The following is a 19,687-nucleotide window of genomic DNA, read 5'->3' as shown; positions in this document are numbered from 1 at the left end:
CTGGAGTTCCTGGGACTATGAGACGGCTGCTAAGGAAAGCTTCCAGCCTAGGATGAAGTTTTCCAGGACTGTGAGTAGCCTAGCTGAAGGGGGAGAATTGGAACTCCAGAGACTTGTTGCTGGTTAGAATTATCAGACTTGGAGATTTGTCATTGACTAGAGTTGTTGGACTTGGAACTAGAGTTTGATGCTTGCCCTGTTTAAATCTTGTATTGCTTCAGTATTTCTTTGCTATGCCCAGTGCCATCTCTTGCAGTGTGAATGTTTATTCTGTGCCATTATGGGATGTGGGGTGATTTTTTACTATTATGGCTCAGTTAGATGATCTTGGACTATGGGGATGTATGAACATCATTGAAGTTGATAAAAACTATGGGGACTTTTAAAGTTGGATGAATGCACTACATTTTACATCATGGATGGTTATCATTTTATGGGGGCCAGAGGTGGAATGTGGTGGTTTGATTCAAGTGTCTCCCATAAACTTAGGTATTCTGAATGCTAGGTTCCCAGTTGATGGAGATTTGGGAATTAATGTCTCCTGGAGGCAGTGTATTGTTGGGGCCAGGCTTATGGGTATTATAGCCAGTGTCCCCTTGCCAGTGTTTGGCACACTCTCCTGTTCCTGTCATCCACTTGATATTGGTCAGGGGGTGATGTCCACCCTCTGCTCATGCTATCATTTGCCCTGCCAAGATGGAGCTTCCCTTTGAGCCTGTAAGCCAAAATAAACTTTTTCCCCACAAGCTGCTGTTGGTTGGGTGATTTCTACCAGCAATGAGAACCTGACTGTGACAATTATGCATCCATACCAAGTCTACGATGCACAGATGAGAGAATACCTGACAGTTCTGATTCTCATTCTGACTTAATTCACGTCATATGATCATCTCCAGGTGCATCAGTATTCTTACAAATAAAACGATTTTAGTCCTCTGAGGCTCAGGTCTTTTTGTTGTTGTTGTTTTGTTTTTAATTTTTGTTTTTCAAGGTAGGGTCTCACTCTAGTGCAAACTGACCTGGAATTCACTATGTAGTCTCAGGGTGGCCTTGACCTCATGGTAATCCCTCCTACTTCTGCCTCCCCGGAGTGCTGGCATTAAAGGTGTGTGCCACCACACCCGGCTGAGGCTCAAGTCATTTTTAAAATTTAAACCATGACAACTACAGATGACCCTTGAAAAACTCAATAGGCAAGGGATGCAACTCTTCATGCAAATAAATAAATTAATTAATTAATTAAAAAAAATCCCAAATAGAGTATTTGACTTTAAAAATTTTTATTGCTTCCATATAAAGTTTCTGCTTAATATAAAAAAACCCTTTACTGCTAATGTCTCACTGCTGACTGATAATAACAGCCTTATTGACAACATAAATACATAGTAAAACAAAACAATCAGAATGTCACACATGTTATATGCACTGAGATTAGGGGAGCTACTTGAGACCAACTTTTGCGGTAAAGTGTAGTTTACCTGAGAGATCAGCAGTTCATGGGAGTGATTAGTATCGCAAAGGAATAATAAGGAGATAGTTTGGGATATTTGCCTTTTGTGTAACAGTGCCTGGAGGAGATGTTGCGATTACTACAGTAGTTCACCATCAACTGCAGTTACTCTCTGTTATTGAAGAATCCACTTTTTGCATGCTTACAATGCTTGGTAAGTAGTTTGTAAATTGGTATACATTATGATATCCTTTTAAAAATATTTTTATTTATTTACTTGAGAGAGAGAGAAAGAGGGAGGAAGAGGGTGAGGGAGGGGGGGAGAGAGAGAGAGAGAGAAAGAGAGAGAGAGAGAGGGAGAGAATATGGGTGTGCCAGGGCATCTAGCCATTGCAGATGAACTCCAGATGTATGCACCACCTTGTGCATCTGGCTTATATGGGTCCTGAGGAATTAAACCTGGGTCCTTTGGCTTTGCAGGCCAGTGCCTTAACTGCTAAGCCATCTCTCTAGCCCCATTATGATATCTTATCATACTTTCTACAAACTGTGTGGAAGAAACTATAAAACAGATCATAATCTATGTGCAGCATGAGCCATGAAAACCCCAACATTGTCTTAATTTTTTAATATTTCTAGTCCTTAATGCACACTTGTGTTCCTTAAATTTGCTACGTCTTTAAATAGTAAAAACCCATATCAAAGGAATGACTTCATTAATTAATTAATTAATTTTAGTGTTCCAAGGTAGGGTCTCACTGTGGCTCAGGCTGACCTGGAATTCACTACGTAGTCTCAGGGTGGCCTCAAACTCACAGCAATCCTCCTACCTCTGCCTCCTAAGAGCTGGATTAAAGGTGTGTGCCACCACACCCGGCTGTTTTTGTTTGTTTTTTATTGACAGCTTCCATAATTATAGACAATAAACCCTTGTAATTCTCTCCCCCAACTTTCCCTTTGCAACTCCACTCTCCATCATCTTCCCTGCCCCTCTCAATCAGTCTCTCTTTTATTTTGATGTCATCTACTTTTCCTCCTATTATGATAGTGATGGGAGTTTGATTCAGGTGTTCCCCATAAACTTAGGTATGGCTGACTGCGAGGTTCCTGGCTGATGGAGATTTGGGAATTAACACCTTCTGGAGGCAGTGTATTGTTGGGGGCAGGCTTATGGGTATTATAGCCAGTTTCCCCTTGCCAGTGTTTGGCACACTCTGCTGTTGCTATTGTCCACCTTATGTTGGCCAGGGGGTGATGTCCACCCTCTGCTCATGCCACCATTTTCCCTGCCATCATGGGGCTGCCCCTTGAGTCTATAAGCCAAAATAAACCCTTTTCCCCGCAAAAGCTGCTCTTGGCTGGGTAATTTCTGCCAGCAATGCAAACCTGACTTCAACAATGGTCTTGTGTAGGTTGTGTCAGGCACTGCAAGATCATGGATATCCAGGCCATTTTGTGTCTGGAAGAGTGCATTGTAAGCAGTCATACCCTTCCTTTGGCTCTTGCATTCTTTTCACCACCACTTCTGCAATGGACCCTGAGCCTTGGAAGGTGTGATAGAAATGTTTCAGTCCTGAGCACTCCTCTGTCATTTCATCTCAGCACTATGGTGCGTTCTGAGTCATCCCAAGATCACCACCATCTGAAAACAGAAGCTTCTCTATCCAAAGTGAGAGTAGCATTAATACATGGGTATGAACATTAAGAGAAGTACTTACTGGGCAGTTTGGTGAGCATAATATATACATTTAGCCAGACACCAGCAGACATTACATTTCTAGGGCTCATGACTTCCCATCATAGGTTTTCAGTATCAGGCATGTATTGCCTCCCATGGAGTGGGCCTCCAGTCCAATTACAGAGCAGTTGGTTTCCCTCACAACAGACATGCCACAATTGTACTTGTTGGCTCATTTGGCCTGGCTGGACAAAAAGACTTGCACAAAGGAGTGACTTTACAATAAGTCTAGTGTTAAGGTCATGTGGCTTCTTTTGTAGAAGGCACAAACCCTTTCAAGGAGGTTGTGTCCTCTCATGCACAATGTGGAGACCATCAGGGGCTGCCTCCAGCACAGCTGTAGCTTGGGACAGTGGAGGCGGCATCAAGCTAGGCAGGCTTTTTGCTCCTGTTTCTGTCACGTTGGGCTCTGACCGCAGGCATCCTATAGAAGCAGTCTGGGGGAATTCCCAAGACCATCCTCGACATTTTGGCTGCTCAACAAAAACAGCCATTGGCTCAACCAGGAACGATGTTACTACCAGATGCATCCCCAATGGTTCTGAAGGTCACAGCGCTTGCAGGGACTGTATGCACAGTGCTCAGTGTCAGGATCTACATCATCAGTCTGGGGGAACTCCCAACACCATGCTGTGCATTTTGAATGTTCAAACGATGCATTCATTGGCTTGACTAGGAGTTGTGTGTTACCTACCTGCTAGTGTCTCCCTGAAGGTCACGTGGAGCAGAATAGATGTCTTACTAAGCATCGAATGATGGCCTCCACAAATTGGGAGACAAACATGTCCTCCTCTGGAAAAGACAGGAGAGACACATTTAAATATTTAAATAACGAACTCACTAATTCCTGCCTGCACCAGGCAAAGCCACACTAGCTCATGTGGGTTCAACCACAACTTTCCTCTGGGTCATGTCAAAGAGAACCAAAGTTGACTTCAAATACATTTTCAAATTCTGTGTATGTAACTCTACTGATGGGTTAGGTCAGTTAGCACATTCAATATATAAAGATATAACTAGAATGCCAGGCATGGTGGCACACTCCTTTAATTCCAGCACTTAGGAGGCAGAGGTAGGAGGATCACCATGAGTTTGAGGCCATCCTGAGACAACATAGCAAATTCCAGGTGAGCCTGGGCTAGAGTGAAACCCTACCTCAAAACACACACACACACACACACACACACACACACACACACACATACACACATATATATATTTAATCTAGAACCTTTCATAGATTTCCTTTCCTTTTTGAGGCAGGGTCTCATTCTAGACCAGGCTGATCTAGTACTCACTGTGTTCACTGTGTAGTCCCAAGCTGGCCTTGAACTCACAGTGATCCTCCTACCTCAGCCTCCTGAATGATGGGATTAAAGACTTGTACCACAAAGCCCAGCTTAATCCTTCATAGTTCTGTATACAGGACACAGTGCAATCCATCATTTATTGTCAGCTGACTCTCAGTGAGTTTCTGACAGTAGATAACTATCCTGAGAGGAGATTAGTGCCTGCTTGTCTTCCCCAGTGACCCAGACTCCCATTGTCTAAGCCTTTGTCACAAGATGGGGATAAACAAGAAACTCCCCTTGAATTGTCAGGCTGGCATAAGCCCTCCCTCTGCATGAACTGAACAGAAAGCTGCCCTGGGACTTAGGGCCTCAGTGGCCTGTGTCTGCACACCAGTTTGCTGGAGAGAACTGACCTCAGCTACTGTCTGGGTGTCTTGGCCCAAGTTTGCCTCAGAGCAGAATTATGATGCAGTTGCCCTGAGAGCATTCTTGATTTCTCCTTCCTCATTAATGTCCATTTCTTCCTGACCAGCTCCTCTGCCATCCTCAGACCCTGAGGTCTAAGAGCACTTTATGCACACCCCTAGCTCTAGCTTTTTGTAACAGGGATTTTAGTTCAGGCTGGCCTCTCTCCAACTATGTGAACTGTGTGGTCCTCCTGCATCCACCTCCAGAAGCAGGAGCTTACAGGTCTGTGCTACCGTGACTAGTTGTAAGAAATCCTAGCACAGGTTCTGTGCATGCTGTGGATGCGCTCTACCAGGTGAGCTACATTAGCAGCCCTTCCTAGGTCCTTTTAACCATATCCTTCCCCAAACCAGGCCCAACGTATAGACACTGACACACAAGGCATTTTTTTTTCTTTATTTTAGGAATAATGTCATGCAGTCATTTTTTGAAATACTGAATATATGTGTCCATCAAGGATATTGGCTCCCTGTGCTCTCATGGTCAACAAAGAGATTGCCCATCAGTGACGAAGTACTTTTGTGAATACAGAGGCTGTCACCCTCAAAAATGTTTTGCTAAAGCCTGGTGTGGTGGCACATGCCTTTAATCCCAGCACTTGGGAGGCAGAGGTAGGAGGATCACTGAGTTCACCCGAAATTACATAGTGAGTCAGCCTGAGCTACAGTAAGACCCTACCTTGAACTCCCCCCCCAAAAAAATGTTCTGTAACAAGAATGGTTGAGCACAGATCAATAAGCAAGTGGTGATTTGAGTTCTTAGTGGACATACTGTGTGCTCCTTTGGACTCATGATGATGTCTACACCCCACTGAAACCAGGACTAGAGAGGGCAGAGGAAGACGTGAAGGGGCTGCTGCAAGATGTCAAGGACCAAAGGGACAGGATCTGCTTCTTCTGCACCAATGGGCCCACGCACTAGACCTTGTGAAAGCACTAATCAGTCTTCTGGGAATGACACATCTAGGAATAGCCTAGTTAGGACACTCATCCCCAGGTGTTCCAATGTAGTGTCCCCCATTTTCAGAACCTGTCATCTGACCAGAAGCAGATGGGATATTTTTTAAATGCTTTGTACTTGTGAATATCCACAGGCAGATTCATAGATGTTCCCTTTGGTGCCCATGACAGGGTTTGTGCTCTCTGCAGGACTGGCTTATTCTAGATATACATTGGGAAGCTAGAACTTGTCTTATGATCTTGATGGAGTGATGAGTGGAGACTGTAACTTAGAGCATCTACTTTGGGCCCCATGATTGGGTCCACAAAATGTGTCTTTCACTCCTTAGCCTGACAGCCTGGTCATGTCACCTCTGTGCTTTTGCAGTTCAAGTGTGGAGGGGTGTACAAAGACATAACTTCACTGTGTATGGCTGTGGTTATACCTGAACTATTATGTGATAGGAAGTTACTAATGATTTTTAAATGCAATTTAATAACCCAGATTTTCCAAAGTATGTCCCCTTTAAACTGTTACATCATGATTATCAATTCAGTCTCAGGGTTTTGTCCTAACTTCCTGGCTTCTCAGTTTGCCTAGTAATTCACTTCCAACTGAAACATGTGCCTGCAATCCTTTATCCAGAAATAAACCCTATGAAGCCCTAAAAATGCACCTTATTCCCATTGGTTAGACCAGTCCTGCTTTAAAAGCTTAAATCTTTTGTAAAGAAAGCAAAGCATCTTTGTTTCTACTTAATTTACCATAGGCTTCGGTAGATCTACCCTCCACCTTCAAACTTTGGGTCTGCACTTATACTGCTCGCATCTTTACTCTTGAGACATAAGATTAAAACTGAATCCTAGAGATCAAAGTCTCTCACATAAAACCAAGAAGCAGTTAATCTTTTGTTAATTATATTACTCATACTTTGGACTCCTCTCTCCTCCCTCAATTCAAACCTTGGTCCCTATCCTTCCCAGGCAAGTACCTTAACCGCTTAGCTTTCTCTCAAGCCCCCTTTTAGTTGCTTTTACTTATATATTTATTTAGATCACCTAGAACTACCTCTGTCGTCCCAACCTGGCCTCAAACTCTTGTCAATCCTTCTACATCTGCCTCCCAATTACTGGGATTAAAGGTGTGTGCCACCAAACCCAGCTGAGAGCACTTTCTTTTAAATTTTATTTTATTTATATAAGATAGATGATAGCAGATATATAGATAATGAGGGAGAGAGAGAAAGACAGACAGACAGAGAGAGAGAGGGGAAGAGTATGAGTATGTCAGGCCTCTCACCACCGCAAAAGAACTCCAGATACACCTGACATTGTGCAACTGGCTTTCACATGGGTACTGGGGAACTGAACATAGGCTGGCAAGATTTGTAAGAAAACAACTTTAACCACAGAGCCATCTCCCCAACCTGAGAGCACTTTCTAGCCATCTCTCAAGCCTAGCTGAACTCCCACAGGTCCACATGAGGAAATTCTACATTTATCATGAAATTTATAGGATTTTATCCTTGATAATGTATACATTTTCCTAGGACGATGGATTTAATAACAGACACAAGAATTATTTCTATCTAATTATGTTTTGACATATAATAGTAACAGAATATGGTCAACCTAACCATTCTCATTTACGTCTGCATCCTTAACTGTGAACTCTGTCACTTCAGTCCACTTCCATCACAGCGCACACTCTCTGTCACTTCTGCTCACATCCCTCACTGTGCACACCCTGTCACTTCTGCTCACATCCCTCACTGTGCACACTCTGTCACTTCTGCTCACATCCCTCACTGTGCACACCCTGTCACTTCTGCTCACATCCCTCACTGTGCACACTCTGTCACTTCTGCTCACATCCCTCACTGTGCACACTCTATGTCACTTCTGCTCACATCCCTCACTGTGCATACTGTCACTTCTGTCTACTTCCTTCACTGTGCACACTCTGTTATTTATTTCTGCTTCCTTTACTGTGCACATTCTTGTCATTTCTGTCTACTTCCTTTACTTTGTACACTCTTTGTTGTTTATGTCAGCTTCAATTACTAGCAAACCCACGGGGAACTGGGAAGAATGGGATCTGGCCCCTGTTGATCCTTGAGCTTCTATAACTCAGCTGTACAAGAGAGTTGCCAGAACACTGACGAATCAAGGAAAGTAGTCAATCTTATGAACTTTCACCTCAATAGAAAACATATACATGTAATATATTGAAAAAAATGCATCTTTCAAAAAAATTAAGAGAGGGAATGTATGTTAAAGATCGGCACACTTAGCTGGGTATGGTGGTGCACGCTTTTAATTCCAGCACTTAGTAGGATCACTGCGAGTTCAAGGCCACCCTGAGACTGCACAGTGAATTCTAGGTCAGCCTGGGTTAGAGTGAAACCTTACTATGAAAAAAAAAAAAAAAAAGATAGGCACACTTTATTTTGTGAAGGCCTCAAAACATCTTAATCTTTCTGATTCATTCAAAATTTCTTGGGCTAATCATTTCCATATACAGAACCCAATTCATATCAAAATATGTGTTATAAAAGGCTCATGTCTTTAATCCCAGCACTGGAAGGCTGAGGTAGGGGGGTCTCTGTGTGAGTGGGTTACAGAGTAAGTACTAAGTCAGCCTCAGCTAGAATGAAAGTCTGTCTCAAAATAAAGACTGTTATGGTATTGACATAGGTAATATCAAGTAAAGGACAGGCTGAGGAGGAAGCCATGAAAAGAATTTATAGGCACGTATATACATATATATGAAAATATTTAAAGGCAAAATATTTGATAGAGGAATTTAATACAGAAGTTATAGAGTGATATTATGAAATAATATGTGTATAGAATCTGAAAGGAGAAATTTTTAAGCAAAACTTTTGAAAAATATTAACCAGTTTAGTTGAAGGGACAGCATTCAGTGGCTAGTATACCATAACTTTCATGCAAGAATTGACTGTATCGTCCAATACTCAAAAAAGTGTTTATCCTTTAATCACTAAGCATGTGTGGCTTAAACTGGCAAAGGTTTCAGCTCATACTGACATTCAGCACTGAGGATTGCGATCATATAACTATGTCAGCAGCGTGTCGTAGACCTGGTACACTGACTTCACAGTCCACACTGTGACATCCAACAGTTGCTAGATGGACAAAGCCACATTTAAGAATAGGTTATTACGGGACAGGAGATGGCTGTGGCATAAGAACACTTGTCAAAAATTCTTGGTGTGGCTCACATGACTGTAAGCCCAGGGCTGAGGGGGACAGGGACAGAGTCTCATCAGAACTCACTAATCAACCAATCAACTCACTAGTCAACCAATCATCCAAAACATGGTGTGAGACTCAGGATCAATAATACCTTGTCTGAAGAAAATCAGGTCCAGGAGCAAAACAGGTGGACACCAATGTCGTCCTCTGGTCTACCCATGTGTGAGCATGGGGCATGTGCATGTGTACACACATGTCCATGCAGCACACACACATATGCATGCATGCACACACACACCAAAAAATTAAAATATTATTAATTACAAGGCAGCATGATGATACACACCTTTAATCCCAGCACACTTGTACCACCTTGTGCATCTAGCTCCACGTGGGCACTGGGAATTGAACTCAGGCAGGCAGGTATGCTCCACAAGCAAGCATTTTAACCATTAAGCCACCTCCCCAGTCCTACCTTCTTTTATAAGTGCATGTCTGATTTTGTGTGTTGATGTGTGTGTGATGTGTGTGGAAGTCTGAGGACAGCTTTAGGTGTTGTTCTTCAGGAACAGTGCCTACTGTCCTTGAGAGGGGTCTCTCACTAGCCTGGTACTTATCCATTAAGCTAACTTGGCTTGCCAGCAAGTCCAAGGCATCCTTCTGTCTCTGCCTCCCATGTGCTGAGGTTACAGGTGCACACCATCCTGGCAGGCATTTTATGTTTGTGCTGGGGATCAAATTCATGTCCAGAGGCATGAAGGCGGAGAGTTTATTGATTGAGTCATCTCCAAAGTCCCTGGAAATACATGGTTAAAAAAAGAAGTCTATTAGCTTCCTAGGGCTGCCATAAACTAGTAGCACAGAGTAGCTTAAAAGAAGAGACGTTAGTTCTCTCATGCACATGGAGGCAGGAGTCTGAAATCACACTGTCAGCAGGGTTGGTTCCCTTGTAAAAGCTCAAGGGAATAACAGCGTGTCCCACACCTCTCCTGCTTCTGGTGGCTGCTGACAATTCTTGGTATACCTCCACCTGTGGCTCCTCTTCACAGTCATTGGATACAGGGTTAACTCTAGTCCAAGAACCAGTCATTGGACCTAAGGTTAGCCTTATTCCAGGAAGACCTCAACTTAACTTGTTAAACTCTATGGTATTTCCCAAGAAGTTCACATTTACAGGGGCCAGGGGTTAGGATTTCACTATATCCCTTTTAGAGAATATGAAAACAGATTTCTTTGGTTTTTGGCATGTATGTAGTGTGATACATACATACATACATATATATGTGCATGTGTGTATGTATACTATTTGTGCATATGCATGTGTAGCTTGGGCACACACCAGCTTATGCAAGAGAACATCATGTTACTTCGTCTCTTGTCCTTCACATTGTTTTCCTTGATACTGAGTTTCTTTCTCAGCCTGTACATGCTATTTTCTGTTGGTCTAGTGACCAGTGAGCCTGAGTGATTCTCCTGTGTCTTTAGTCCAAAGAACTGGGGTTAAAGGTATGTGTGAACATGCTTGGATTTTCTATTTTTTTTTTTAATAATGAGGATTGGGGATCAAATTCAAGTCCTACCAGCTTCTCCTGATTGTGTGGCAAGTGTTATATCTGCTGGGCCACTTCCCAGACCCCAGATCTCTTTATACTGGATCCAGGGGAGTAGACAGAGCCTACCTCTGTTGCCCTATTTGGGGGACATAGCCGATTATTTATAGGAGACTAACCTCCTGAACTTTCCTACCAGAAGTGAACAAACTGCTTATAAGGACAGAGTCTGATGGGTGAGAAAGCTAGCCCTGGTATGCCCATGCCAGGAGTGGGCTAGCTGTCTCTAGCAGCAGCCTGAAGAAGAAGGAAATGGAAAACAAGGATAGTTTGGGTCGTTAATAAACCTGTTGCTTCTGCTGTCACCACTGTTCCCATGTTTCTATGGTTTTGGCTGCTTCTCTTGCATACAGGTACTCAGTGGCAGCTTTATTTAACAGCAAAAAAGCAGTAATATGTGAACAAGTCCTACATTGTATGAGCAAAGGGTAAGGAACTTAACTTTGGATAATACTTAAACATTTGTTAAAGGAAGGTACTTAGGAGTATGACCTGCTGGATTTTGCTGATCCTAAACACACATACACTCTGATCACAAGAGCCATCATATTAAGCCCACATCTGGCTTTCAACAGATACGTGGGCCTGACTGTCTTTAACACAATGATCAGCACTTTTAATGTAGGTATATTTGCTCTGAGTCAAGAACGCAACCGTGCCTCTGAGGAAATTAGGCAAAGAGCCTATCTTGAGAACAGTCAGCATCTTTCCACATTGCTTGTCAGTACTGGTTATCTGGACAATAAGGGAGAGGAAACCTGGTCACATTATTTAAGCAGGTGGATTACATAGCTGTAAGACTAACTTTAGGGCAAGTTACAAGTAACAAGTTTGACATCAATTAAAAACTCAGGGTGGAGGTGGAGAAACGGGTCAGTAGTTAAAGGCGCTTGCTTACAACGTCTTGATGGGCTGGGTTCCTATTATAGTCCCCAGTACCCGGGTAAGCCAGATGCACAAAGTGGCACATGCATCTATCTGCAGTTCCTTTGCAGTGGCAGGAGGCCCTGGTGGTCCATTCTCTCATTCTCCACATTACTCTCGGCTTGGAAATAAACAAACAAAACAAGCTCATGGTGTTTCTCGGCCCACCATGTAAATGCTTCCATAGCTACCCGCGCTGGCAGCGCAGTGAACAAGGAGGCTGTAACAGAGGGACGGCCGACAGCATGACAGCATGATCTCCACCTGTGCCCAGATGTGCGAGGCAGTGTCCGCTTGGCTCCACCGTCCAGACGCCCACCCTGAGAATGGTCAGGACGTCAACCCAGCCCGCACGTGTCCATCGCGGTTGTCTCAAGCACCCTCCGTAACCCGACAGCATGAACGAAAACCGCTGAGGTGACTTTCTCATGGTTCCCGTGCCACCTCGGGTCCCCTTCCAAGCGAGGGGGCAGTTGCCTGGGGTCTTCTTCCGGTTACGCCGGTCACTTGTCAGCAGCTGGGGGCCAGCGGACGAGGCTGGACTCACATCTCAACCCCCGACCTTGCGCGCCTGGCGCTGCGGAGATCCGGGCTCGTGTTCCCGGGGTTCCTGAGTAAGGCCGGGGTGCAGGGCTGAGCACGGGAACCTCACTGCCGGGTCTCATCTTCCACACAGTCCCGCCTCCCGCCGCCGTGACGTCACGACGGCCGCTCCCCTGCGCTGACAAGTGTGTTCCCGGAACCTCCCGAGAACCGTTTCCTCCAACCGGCCTGGGTCACGCGCACGTAGCAGGACTCGCAGTCCGAAGAGTTTCTGTCATTTTCCCACAGGCCCTTGCACCGCTCCTCCCCTTCACGCGCTGAGATCTCGCGAGATTTGCTCCGGGCCTCCCCGCGCCTGCGCAGATCTCCTCAAAGCCTACGGCGGCTGTTGGAGGAAGCGCGGCTGAGGCTCTGGGACCAAAGCGGCCTTAGTTCTTCCCGAAGCTCCTCGCGGCCCTTTGCCGGGAACACTCCACCGCCAAGATGCCTCGGATCATGATCAAGGGGGGCGTGTGGAGGAACACCGAGGTGGGTCTCCGTTTCCCGCCGTCCGCTCTCCGCCGTCCACTCGGGGAGCTTGTGCGCACGCGCGGGGAGGCCGGGGCGCCGCGGCGGCCTTTCGGGGTGTGCTGGGGGACCCCGCGGGGCTCGGGCTGGCTCCTCCCTGGGTCCTCCGAGCGCCTGCGGGGCCGGGCTCGCGGTGGAAGCTCTCGGCTCGGCGCCCTTGGCGAGGCCGGGGGTGGTGCCGGCGCGCGGAGGACGCGGCGGGGACGGACGCGGGGAGACGCGGCCGTGGGGAGCGCAGCGCGGGGCTCGGCGACGCCCTCCGCCCGCGGCTCTGCCGGCGGCTTCCTGGAGCCCCGCGGGTCGGATTCCTGCCTGCTGCCGATCAGGACCCGCGTCTCAACGCGTTGCTGTCTCTGCGCCGGTGCTGGACAGAAGCCGGCAGGACGGACACCCGTGGGGTGTCCAGTGTGTCAGGCCGGGCGCGCGCCGAGCCCCGGAGGCAGCACCTAGACAAAGCGCGCGTGCAGACGGACGGACGGACGCCGGCTTTGCCCGCTGCGCCTTCTCCCAGGAGCTTTCCGTTGCCTGGCGTCCTTCCCGCCTACCGAGCCCAGAAACACTTCTCGGGATCCTTGTGCAGTCACTCCAAGAATGTGTTCCACCCCCAGTGGCCTTCTTTTTTCATTTTTACAGTTCGCTCTGCGCTCTTGCAAGCACCTGTCATTGTGTGAAGTTTTCCTATTTTTCCGGAGGAGGTACTAGTTGGACTTCCGTTGAGGATGCGGGGAGGTGATACGTTTGGCACACGGAGAATGCAGTCGGGCACTTGGGCTTCAGTAAACACCAGCTGCTATTTGCCTTACCAGCCAGCGCTGTAGGGGAGCAGGCTTTGGTAGCCCAGGCACCCAGGACAGTAGCCAGCATGACAAGCGGTTGCTTGGTGACGTTCTGGAGCGAATCTAGTAGAACATATACCTGGTGTCTGTATTTGAAGATGTGGTGAGGTGTAGCAGAACTTGAATAAAGTTACAAGTGAAGCACTGAACATGGCCCCGGCTGGTGAGGGAACCAGGTATTTCAGCTGGAAGAGAGAAGACTGCTGAAGGAGAGAGAGCTGCATACACAGGATCTGGAAACAGCAGGGTTCCTGTGTAGTGGTCAAAACCTTGAAGTTTTTTCTGCCTGTGTGTGTGGGGAGTAAAACAGTAGCAAGTATGTGAAGATGTGTGTGGAGGCCCGAGGTCAGACGAATGCACCACCTTGTGCATCTGGCTTACGTGGGTTACTGGGACATTGAACCTGGGCCTTTACAGGCAGGCACCTTAACTGCCAAGCCATCTCTCCAGCCCTAGTGTCTTTCTTTTTTTTAAAAAAGAAAATTATTCTTTGTTTATTTGAGAGAGAGAGAGAGAATGGGCATGCCGGGGCCTCCTGCCACTGCAAACAAACTCCTGACCCGTTCGCTCCCTTTGTGCATCTGGCTTACATGGGACCTGGAGAATTGAACCGGGATCCTTTGGCTTTGCAGACAGACATCTTAATGGCTAAGCCATCCCTCCAGCCCTGGTGTCTTTCTTGATTGCCTTCCACTTTCTTTACTGAGTATTGTTGTCTCACTTGAAATGGGGCTTGCATACTCAGCTGGTCTAGGTAGCCAGCTTGTCCTGGGAATGCCCTCTGTCTGCCTGTTGAGCCCTGGGGTCAAAGGCTGGTGGCCACGCCCACACTTCATTCACGTGAGAGCTGCGGATCCTAACTTGGGTCCTTAGGCTGTGTGGTGAGCAGCTTACCTACTGGGTGCTTTGCAGCCCCCTTTTAAAAAACAATAATGCCTGTGTACATTTACTTAATTTTGATCATTATCCCTTCCCATTAATTGATTTTGTCTCCCTTCCTGTGGCTCTTACACTAACCCTTTCTTCTTTCCCACTAGTCCCTCTTCTAGTATGTCTTTTTTTTCTCTCTGCCTTCATCCATCATCCATGATGGCATAGTGATAGATCCAGTATTGTGCAGGTAATGGCTGGCACTGTGAGATTGCTCGTTCTGTCTTTTTAAAATTGTTTTAATCTCTGGTTATGGTAGAAGAGATGGAGTGGAGAGGCCCAAGTATAAGGCCTGTGGCTCAAGTGCATTGAACATAAAGCCTAAAGGTAAAACGCCCATGTGCATCACCATCATCTGTGGCTCTATCAATCTCTGACGTCTGAGTTGACTTGCCAGGCTGCCCTGGGTTTGCCGCATTCCATAGTGGTTTGGGTTCCCTGGTGTTATATTATTTAGAAACTGGGGTAAACTGGCTAAAGTAACTGATGTGGCTGGAGGAGATAAGAATTTAAGGTCATCTTGAGGGTTAGGGGACTGGACAGGAAATGTCATGCATAATCAGAGTTCCAAGTTGTTTTCTGAGTCCTGGATGTGCCTCTTTGAGTCTCCTTCTCTAAACACACAAGAACTGATTGAAGGTAAGTATTCAGGAAATCTTTTCTGAGTGAATTGATAAGTGAATGAGCTTTACTTATTTGTAGAGTACAAACTAGACAATTCTGTTTGTTAAATTCTATTTAGAAGCAGTGTTTCTAAGACCGACCTGTTCCCACTTCCAGTTTTAAGGAAGTGATTTTTTTTTCTGATTCTTGTATACTATTTAATATTGAAAGTCAATGAAGTTTTTCATGTTTTTTTTTTTTAAGAAAGATTTATTTTATTGAAATAAAGTGAAAGTAATGCTGAAAAGGTCTCAGGTTGGGAGGGTTCCCAAGCAGGTAGTCCTTTATTTTTCTTTTTAAAGAAATTTCTCTGTATATGTGTGTGTGCGTGCATGTACGTATACAACATTCTGCAAGGTTAATATAATACTTGGCTTTTTTCACTTGGAGTTTTGTGATTGAATGTGATTTTTCTTTGGCGATTTTTTTTAGGATGAAATTCTGAAAGCAGCGGTAATGAAATATGGGAAAAACCAGTGGTCTAGGATTGCCTCACTGCTCCACAGAAAATCAGCAAAGCAGTGCAAAGCCAGATGGTATGTACCAGACAGTAAGTGGAACACAGAAGCAGTCCTGATTGTGATGAGTGAAATGTCAGCTCTTTGAGTCTTCTCCAAAAAAGCAGGCCTTGTGACACACCAGCAAGGACAGAGCAGGGATGGGCTTCTTTAGACTTAGCTGCCAATTGTTTCCTGTGTGGTCTTAAGAAAACCATCTTTCTTTTCCCTCTGCTTTGCCCTACTTTTTCCCAATGTGCATAATACTTGGCACTAAGTGAGGGAGATGTGATGTCACATCTAAATGAGTTAATGTATTTTAGAAAAACATTTTGCTTATTTGCAGAGAGAGAGACAGAATGAATGAATATGGGTACGTGAGGTCATCTAGCACTGTAAACAAACTCCAGGTGCATGCACCACTTTGTGCATCTGCCTTTATGTGTGTACTGGAGAATTGAAACCTGGCTGCTGGTTTGCAAGTAATTGCCTTCTTAATGGCTGAGCCATCTCTCTAGCCCAAGTTAATTTTTTTTGTTTTGTTTTGTTTTTTCAAGATAGAATCCTGCTCTAGCCCAGTCTGACCTGGAATTCACTCTGTAGTCTTAGTGGCTTCCAACTCTCAGCCTCTGCCTCCTGAGCGCTGGGATTAAAGGCATGCATCACCATGCCCTGCTCTGGAGTTAATTTGTTGTTGTTGTTGTTGTTTGTGTATGAAAGTCCTGTAGAGATAAATGGCCTCAACTTAAAAATAGGTTGTGTTGTAAAAGTTTATAAAATTGCTTGTTCTAGGCAAGCTCATGGAAGTTGGATTTGCGCCTACTACAGATGAAATGCTGCATATTTGCTACACTAAAACACGGCCTAAGCCAGCACTACACCTGTGGCATCACATTATTAAGTTACAGGGTAGAGGACACCTTAAGCCACTAACATGTGTTTGTGGCATGAATGAACTGGCCCCAGCACCAGCCGATCTGCTGCTAGGCACCAAGTTTGGATAGTCACAGTGACCCAGTTTTCTGGGCATCTGGACAGGGGAAGGGTCAGAATGCAGAGGTTAGACTCCATAGAGAAGGTGGTTCTCAGCTGGAGCAGTTCTCATGTCTGCTTCTCTTGGGGCTTTAAGCTTCTGCTCCAGCAGTAGTGAGGACTTGGATCCTTTTGGGCAGCCTCACCCACCTAAGTAGTGGATGAGAAGGTGGGTTGGGAAGACATTGGGAAAGATAGTGGAGGCCATGGTGATTTTACTTAAACTCAGAAACATAGCAAATACAAGTATTCACTATTGAAAAGCATTCTGTGGTTTTAAGTCAAATGCTCAGAGAAGTGAAAGTGCTGTGAGAATAAAAGCACTAGAAGGTACTGTGAAACCTGCACCACTGAACACGACCAGGTGGTAGAGTCTTTTCCAGATTGTTTCAAACTTCTGGCAAAGTGAAACAATTTAAGTGCTAGTTGAAAAAGAAGGTATATGACTATGCTCTTGTCATATTATGATCTTAGGCATTATTTATCTTGCATAGTTAAAAGGGTAATGTGAGTTTGGGATAGTGACTAGTGTACACTTAGTTTCATAATGTATATTGTCTTGTTAAAAAAAATAAAAGATTTCGTTGGGGATATAGCTTAGTCAGGTGCCCGGTGGGTAGGTAGTGCTGAGGAGGGACCAGGCCCGTTGTTTCCCCCCAAGGGGTTGAGGAAGAGGGGTAAACGTCCGACTCAGAACCTCTCCTAGTCACCGGAGTGTGGAGACTTGTCAAAGCAGGAACTCCCTTTATTGTTACAGGCGGTTGCCTGTATAATGTTGGGAACAAAGGTGGGGATTCTAGGATGGGGGAGAGATAAGGGCCAGTAGTAAACTGTGACTATTGAAATGATAATTCCAACTCCTGGCAGCAGTAGCGGCAAGAAGCCATTAGGCGTCTTACTGAGTCCTAGCTAGCCAGAGACAGGTTGCCAAACTTTAGCTAGGCTCAGGAAGTTCCACTAAGCCTCACGCCTGGGCCTCTCAAGGCCCAACAGTCCGGAGTGCTTGCCTAGCCAGAAGTAAGCCCTGGAATCAGTCCCCAACACCACAAAAGTCAGGTGTGATGGTCTGTGGAGTTCAAAGTCATCCTTGGCTCCGTGTCAGGTTCAAGGTAACTGGGATACATAAGACCCTATCTAAAGAGAAACATGAAGAATAGTATTAATAACTAAAGGATGAGAGCATGTGGTTTTAGACCGTAGAATCAGTATGTCTAATCATTAAACTATGTTTATTCTAGGTGGCTGATTATAATATGAATGGTATCTTTAATAGGTATGAATGGCTGGATCCAAGCATTAAAAAAACTGAATGGTCCAGGGAAGAGGAAGAAAAACTTTTGCACTTGGCCAAGTTGATGCCAACCCAATGGAGGACCATTGCCCCAATCATTGGAAGAACAGCGGCCCAGTGCTTGGAGCACTATGAATTTCTCCTGTGAGTCTTTAAAAACACTTGAAAGAATATGTTTTGTGGAAAAATGCTAGAAAACGTGCATCCGTTCTGTCTTTTAAATTAATCATAAATGTGAATAAAACCAGAGAAAGTAAAGCTTTTGAATTCTACATTGCAAATGTCACATGGTTGATCCAAATTATGTCTTGTTTCTTTAAAGAAATAGTTTTAAAAAGTATGCACATCATATATGTTTATCATAGAAAAGGGAAAATGATAAAGAACATATAAGGGTCATCTATAATCAGAACTGCTGAGAATTAATGAGATAGAGCCTTCTGGTTTGTTTCCAATAGAACATTTAGGACTAAGGTGCTGCTCAGATGCTTTATTTATTTTTAGTTTTTTTTAATTAATTTTTAAAAATTATTTGAGAGAAAGAGGTAAAGGTAAAAAAAAAACAAAAGGGAGAGAGAGAGAATGGGTGGGCCAGGGCACCCAGCCACTGCAAATGAACTCCAGACGCATGTGCCACCTTGTGCCTGTGGCTTACGTGGGTCCTGGGGAATTGAACCTGGGTCCTTTAGCTTTGCAGTTGAACACCTTAACTGCTAAGCCATCTCTCCAGCCCTCAGGTGCCTTTTTATAATAGCAATTGAAAACACATGCTGAAATTGGAGAATTTTAATGCCATTGCATTTGGATGAAGCAGTAGTAGAAATACTTTACTTATTTTTGGTTTTCCTGAGCTAGAGTAGCCCAGGCTGACTCTGCTGTAGTTCCAGGCTGGCCTCAAACTTGCAGCAATTTTCCTACCTCTGCCTCCTATTGCTGGGATTAAAGGCATGCAACACCGTGCCTGGTGAGACATATTTTTATTTCATTAATGCCCAGCCTGAGTGTTGAGTAGGTTTTTTTTTAATTTTGTTTTTGTTTTTTTGGACAGGAAGTGCCAGAGCTAGGAAACCTTATGATAATACTGTGATTGGGCTTCTCTCCCCCCCCCCCCCAGGGACAAAACTGCCCAAAGGGATAATGAAGAGGAAACAACAGATGATCCTCGGAAACTTAAACCTGGGGAGATAGATCCAAACCCAGAAACAAAGCCAGCCCGGCCTGATCCAATTGATATGGATGAGGGTGAGTGATCTAAAACTCCTTTTCTCTTCTGGAGCAGTAGTTCTTTTTGGACAGTATCCCTTTATCTCCTCTTTCTTCAAGTAATAAATTAAGCAGTATAACTGGAAAATTTTCCCAGAGGTAAGAGGTGAGCCTCATAGCATCCTGTTTCTCATTCCCATTCTTCAAAGATGCAACTAGTTAGGACATTGGTCCTTATCTTTCTTTGACTTCAGGCCAGTGATTTAATCTCTGAGAAGTCAACAGTGGGAAACACTATCATGCAGACTTACATAGGTGATTCTGTGAGGCATGGAGCTAAGAATCAGAGGAATTGGACTTTTATATCCTTGTCTAACACTTACTAGCTATTTGACCTTGGACAACTTACAAAGCCTCTATAAGCTTTGATTCTTTTTCTGCTGAATGGAGAATAATATCTACTTGACCTTGAAGGATTGTTGCAGA

At 44.9% G+C, this 19,687-nt stretch overlaps 1 protein-coding gene across 2 annotated transcripts in view; it reads left to right on the top strand.

Moving 5' to 3' along the window:
* The first annotated feature begins 12,548 nt into the window (after positions 1–12,548).
* Cdc5l (cell division cycle 5 like) overlaps positions 12,549–19,687 on the top strand; it is a 49,108-nt gene continuing 41,969 nt past the window's right edge. Inside the window, exons 1-4 of one of the 2 annotated variants that reach the window (XM_004653051.3) lie at positions 12,549–12,710; positions 15,611–15,714; positions 17,981–18,142; positions 19,113–19,240. In XM_004653051.3, the coding sequence (XP_004653108.1) occupies positions 12,666–12,710; positions 15,611–15,714; positions 17,981–18,142; positions 19,113–19,240 (439 nt within the window). In that variant the 5' untranslated portion in view covers positions 12,549–12,665. Of the gene's footprint in view, positions 12,711–14,816; positions 15,155–15,610; positions 15,715–17,980; positions 18,143–19,112; positions 19,241–19,687 lie in introns of those variants that run through there. The other variant, XM_045156426.1, reaches the window with a different exon arrangement.

The sequence above is a fragment of the Jaculus jaculus genome, chromosome 8 (assembly GCF_020740685.1).
Source record: "Jaculus jaculus isolate mJacJac1 chromosome 8, mJacJac1.mat.Y.cur, whole genome shotgun sequence".
Lineage (NCBI taxonomy): Eukaryota > Metazoa > Chordata > Mammalia > Rodentia > Dipodidae > Jaculus > Jaculus jaculus.
The sequence above is the reverse complement of the archived record's forward strand: the minus strand, read 5'-3'. Positions and strand labels throughout refer to the sequence as shown.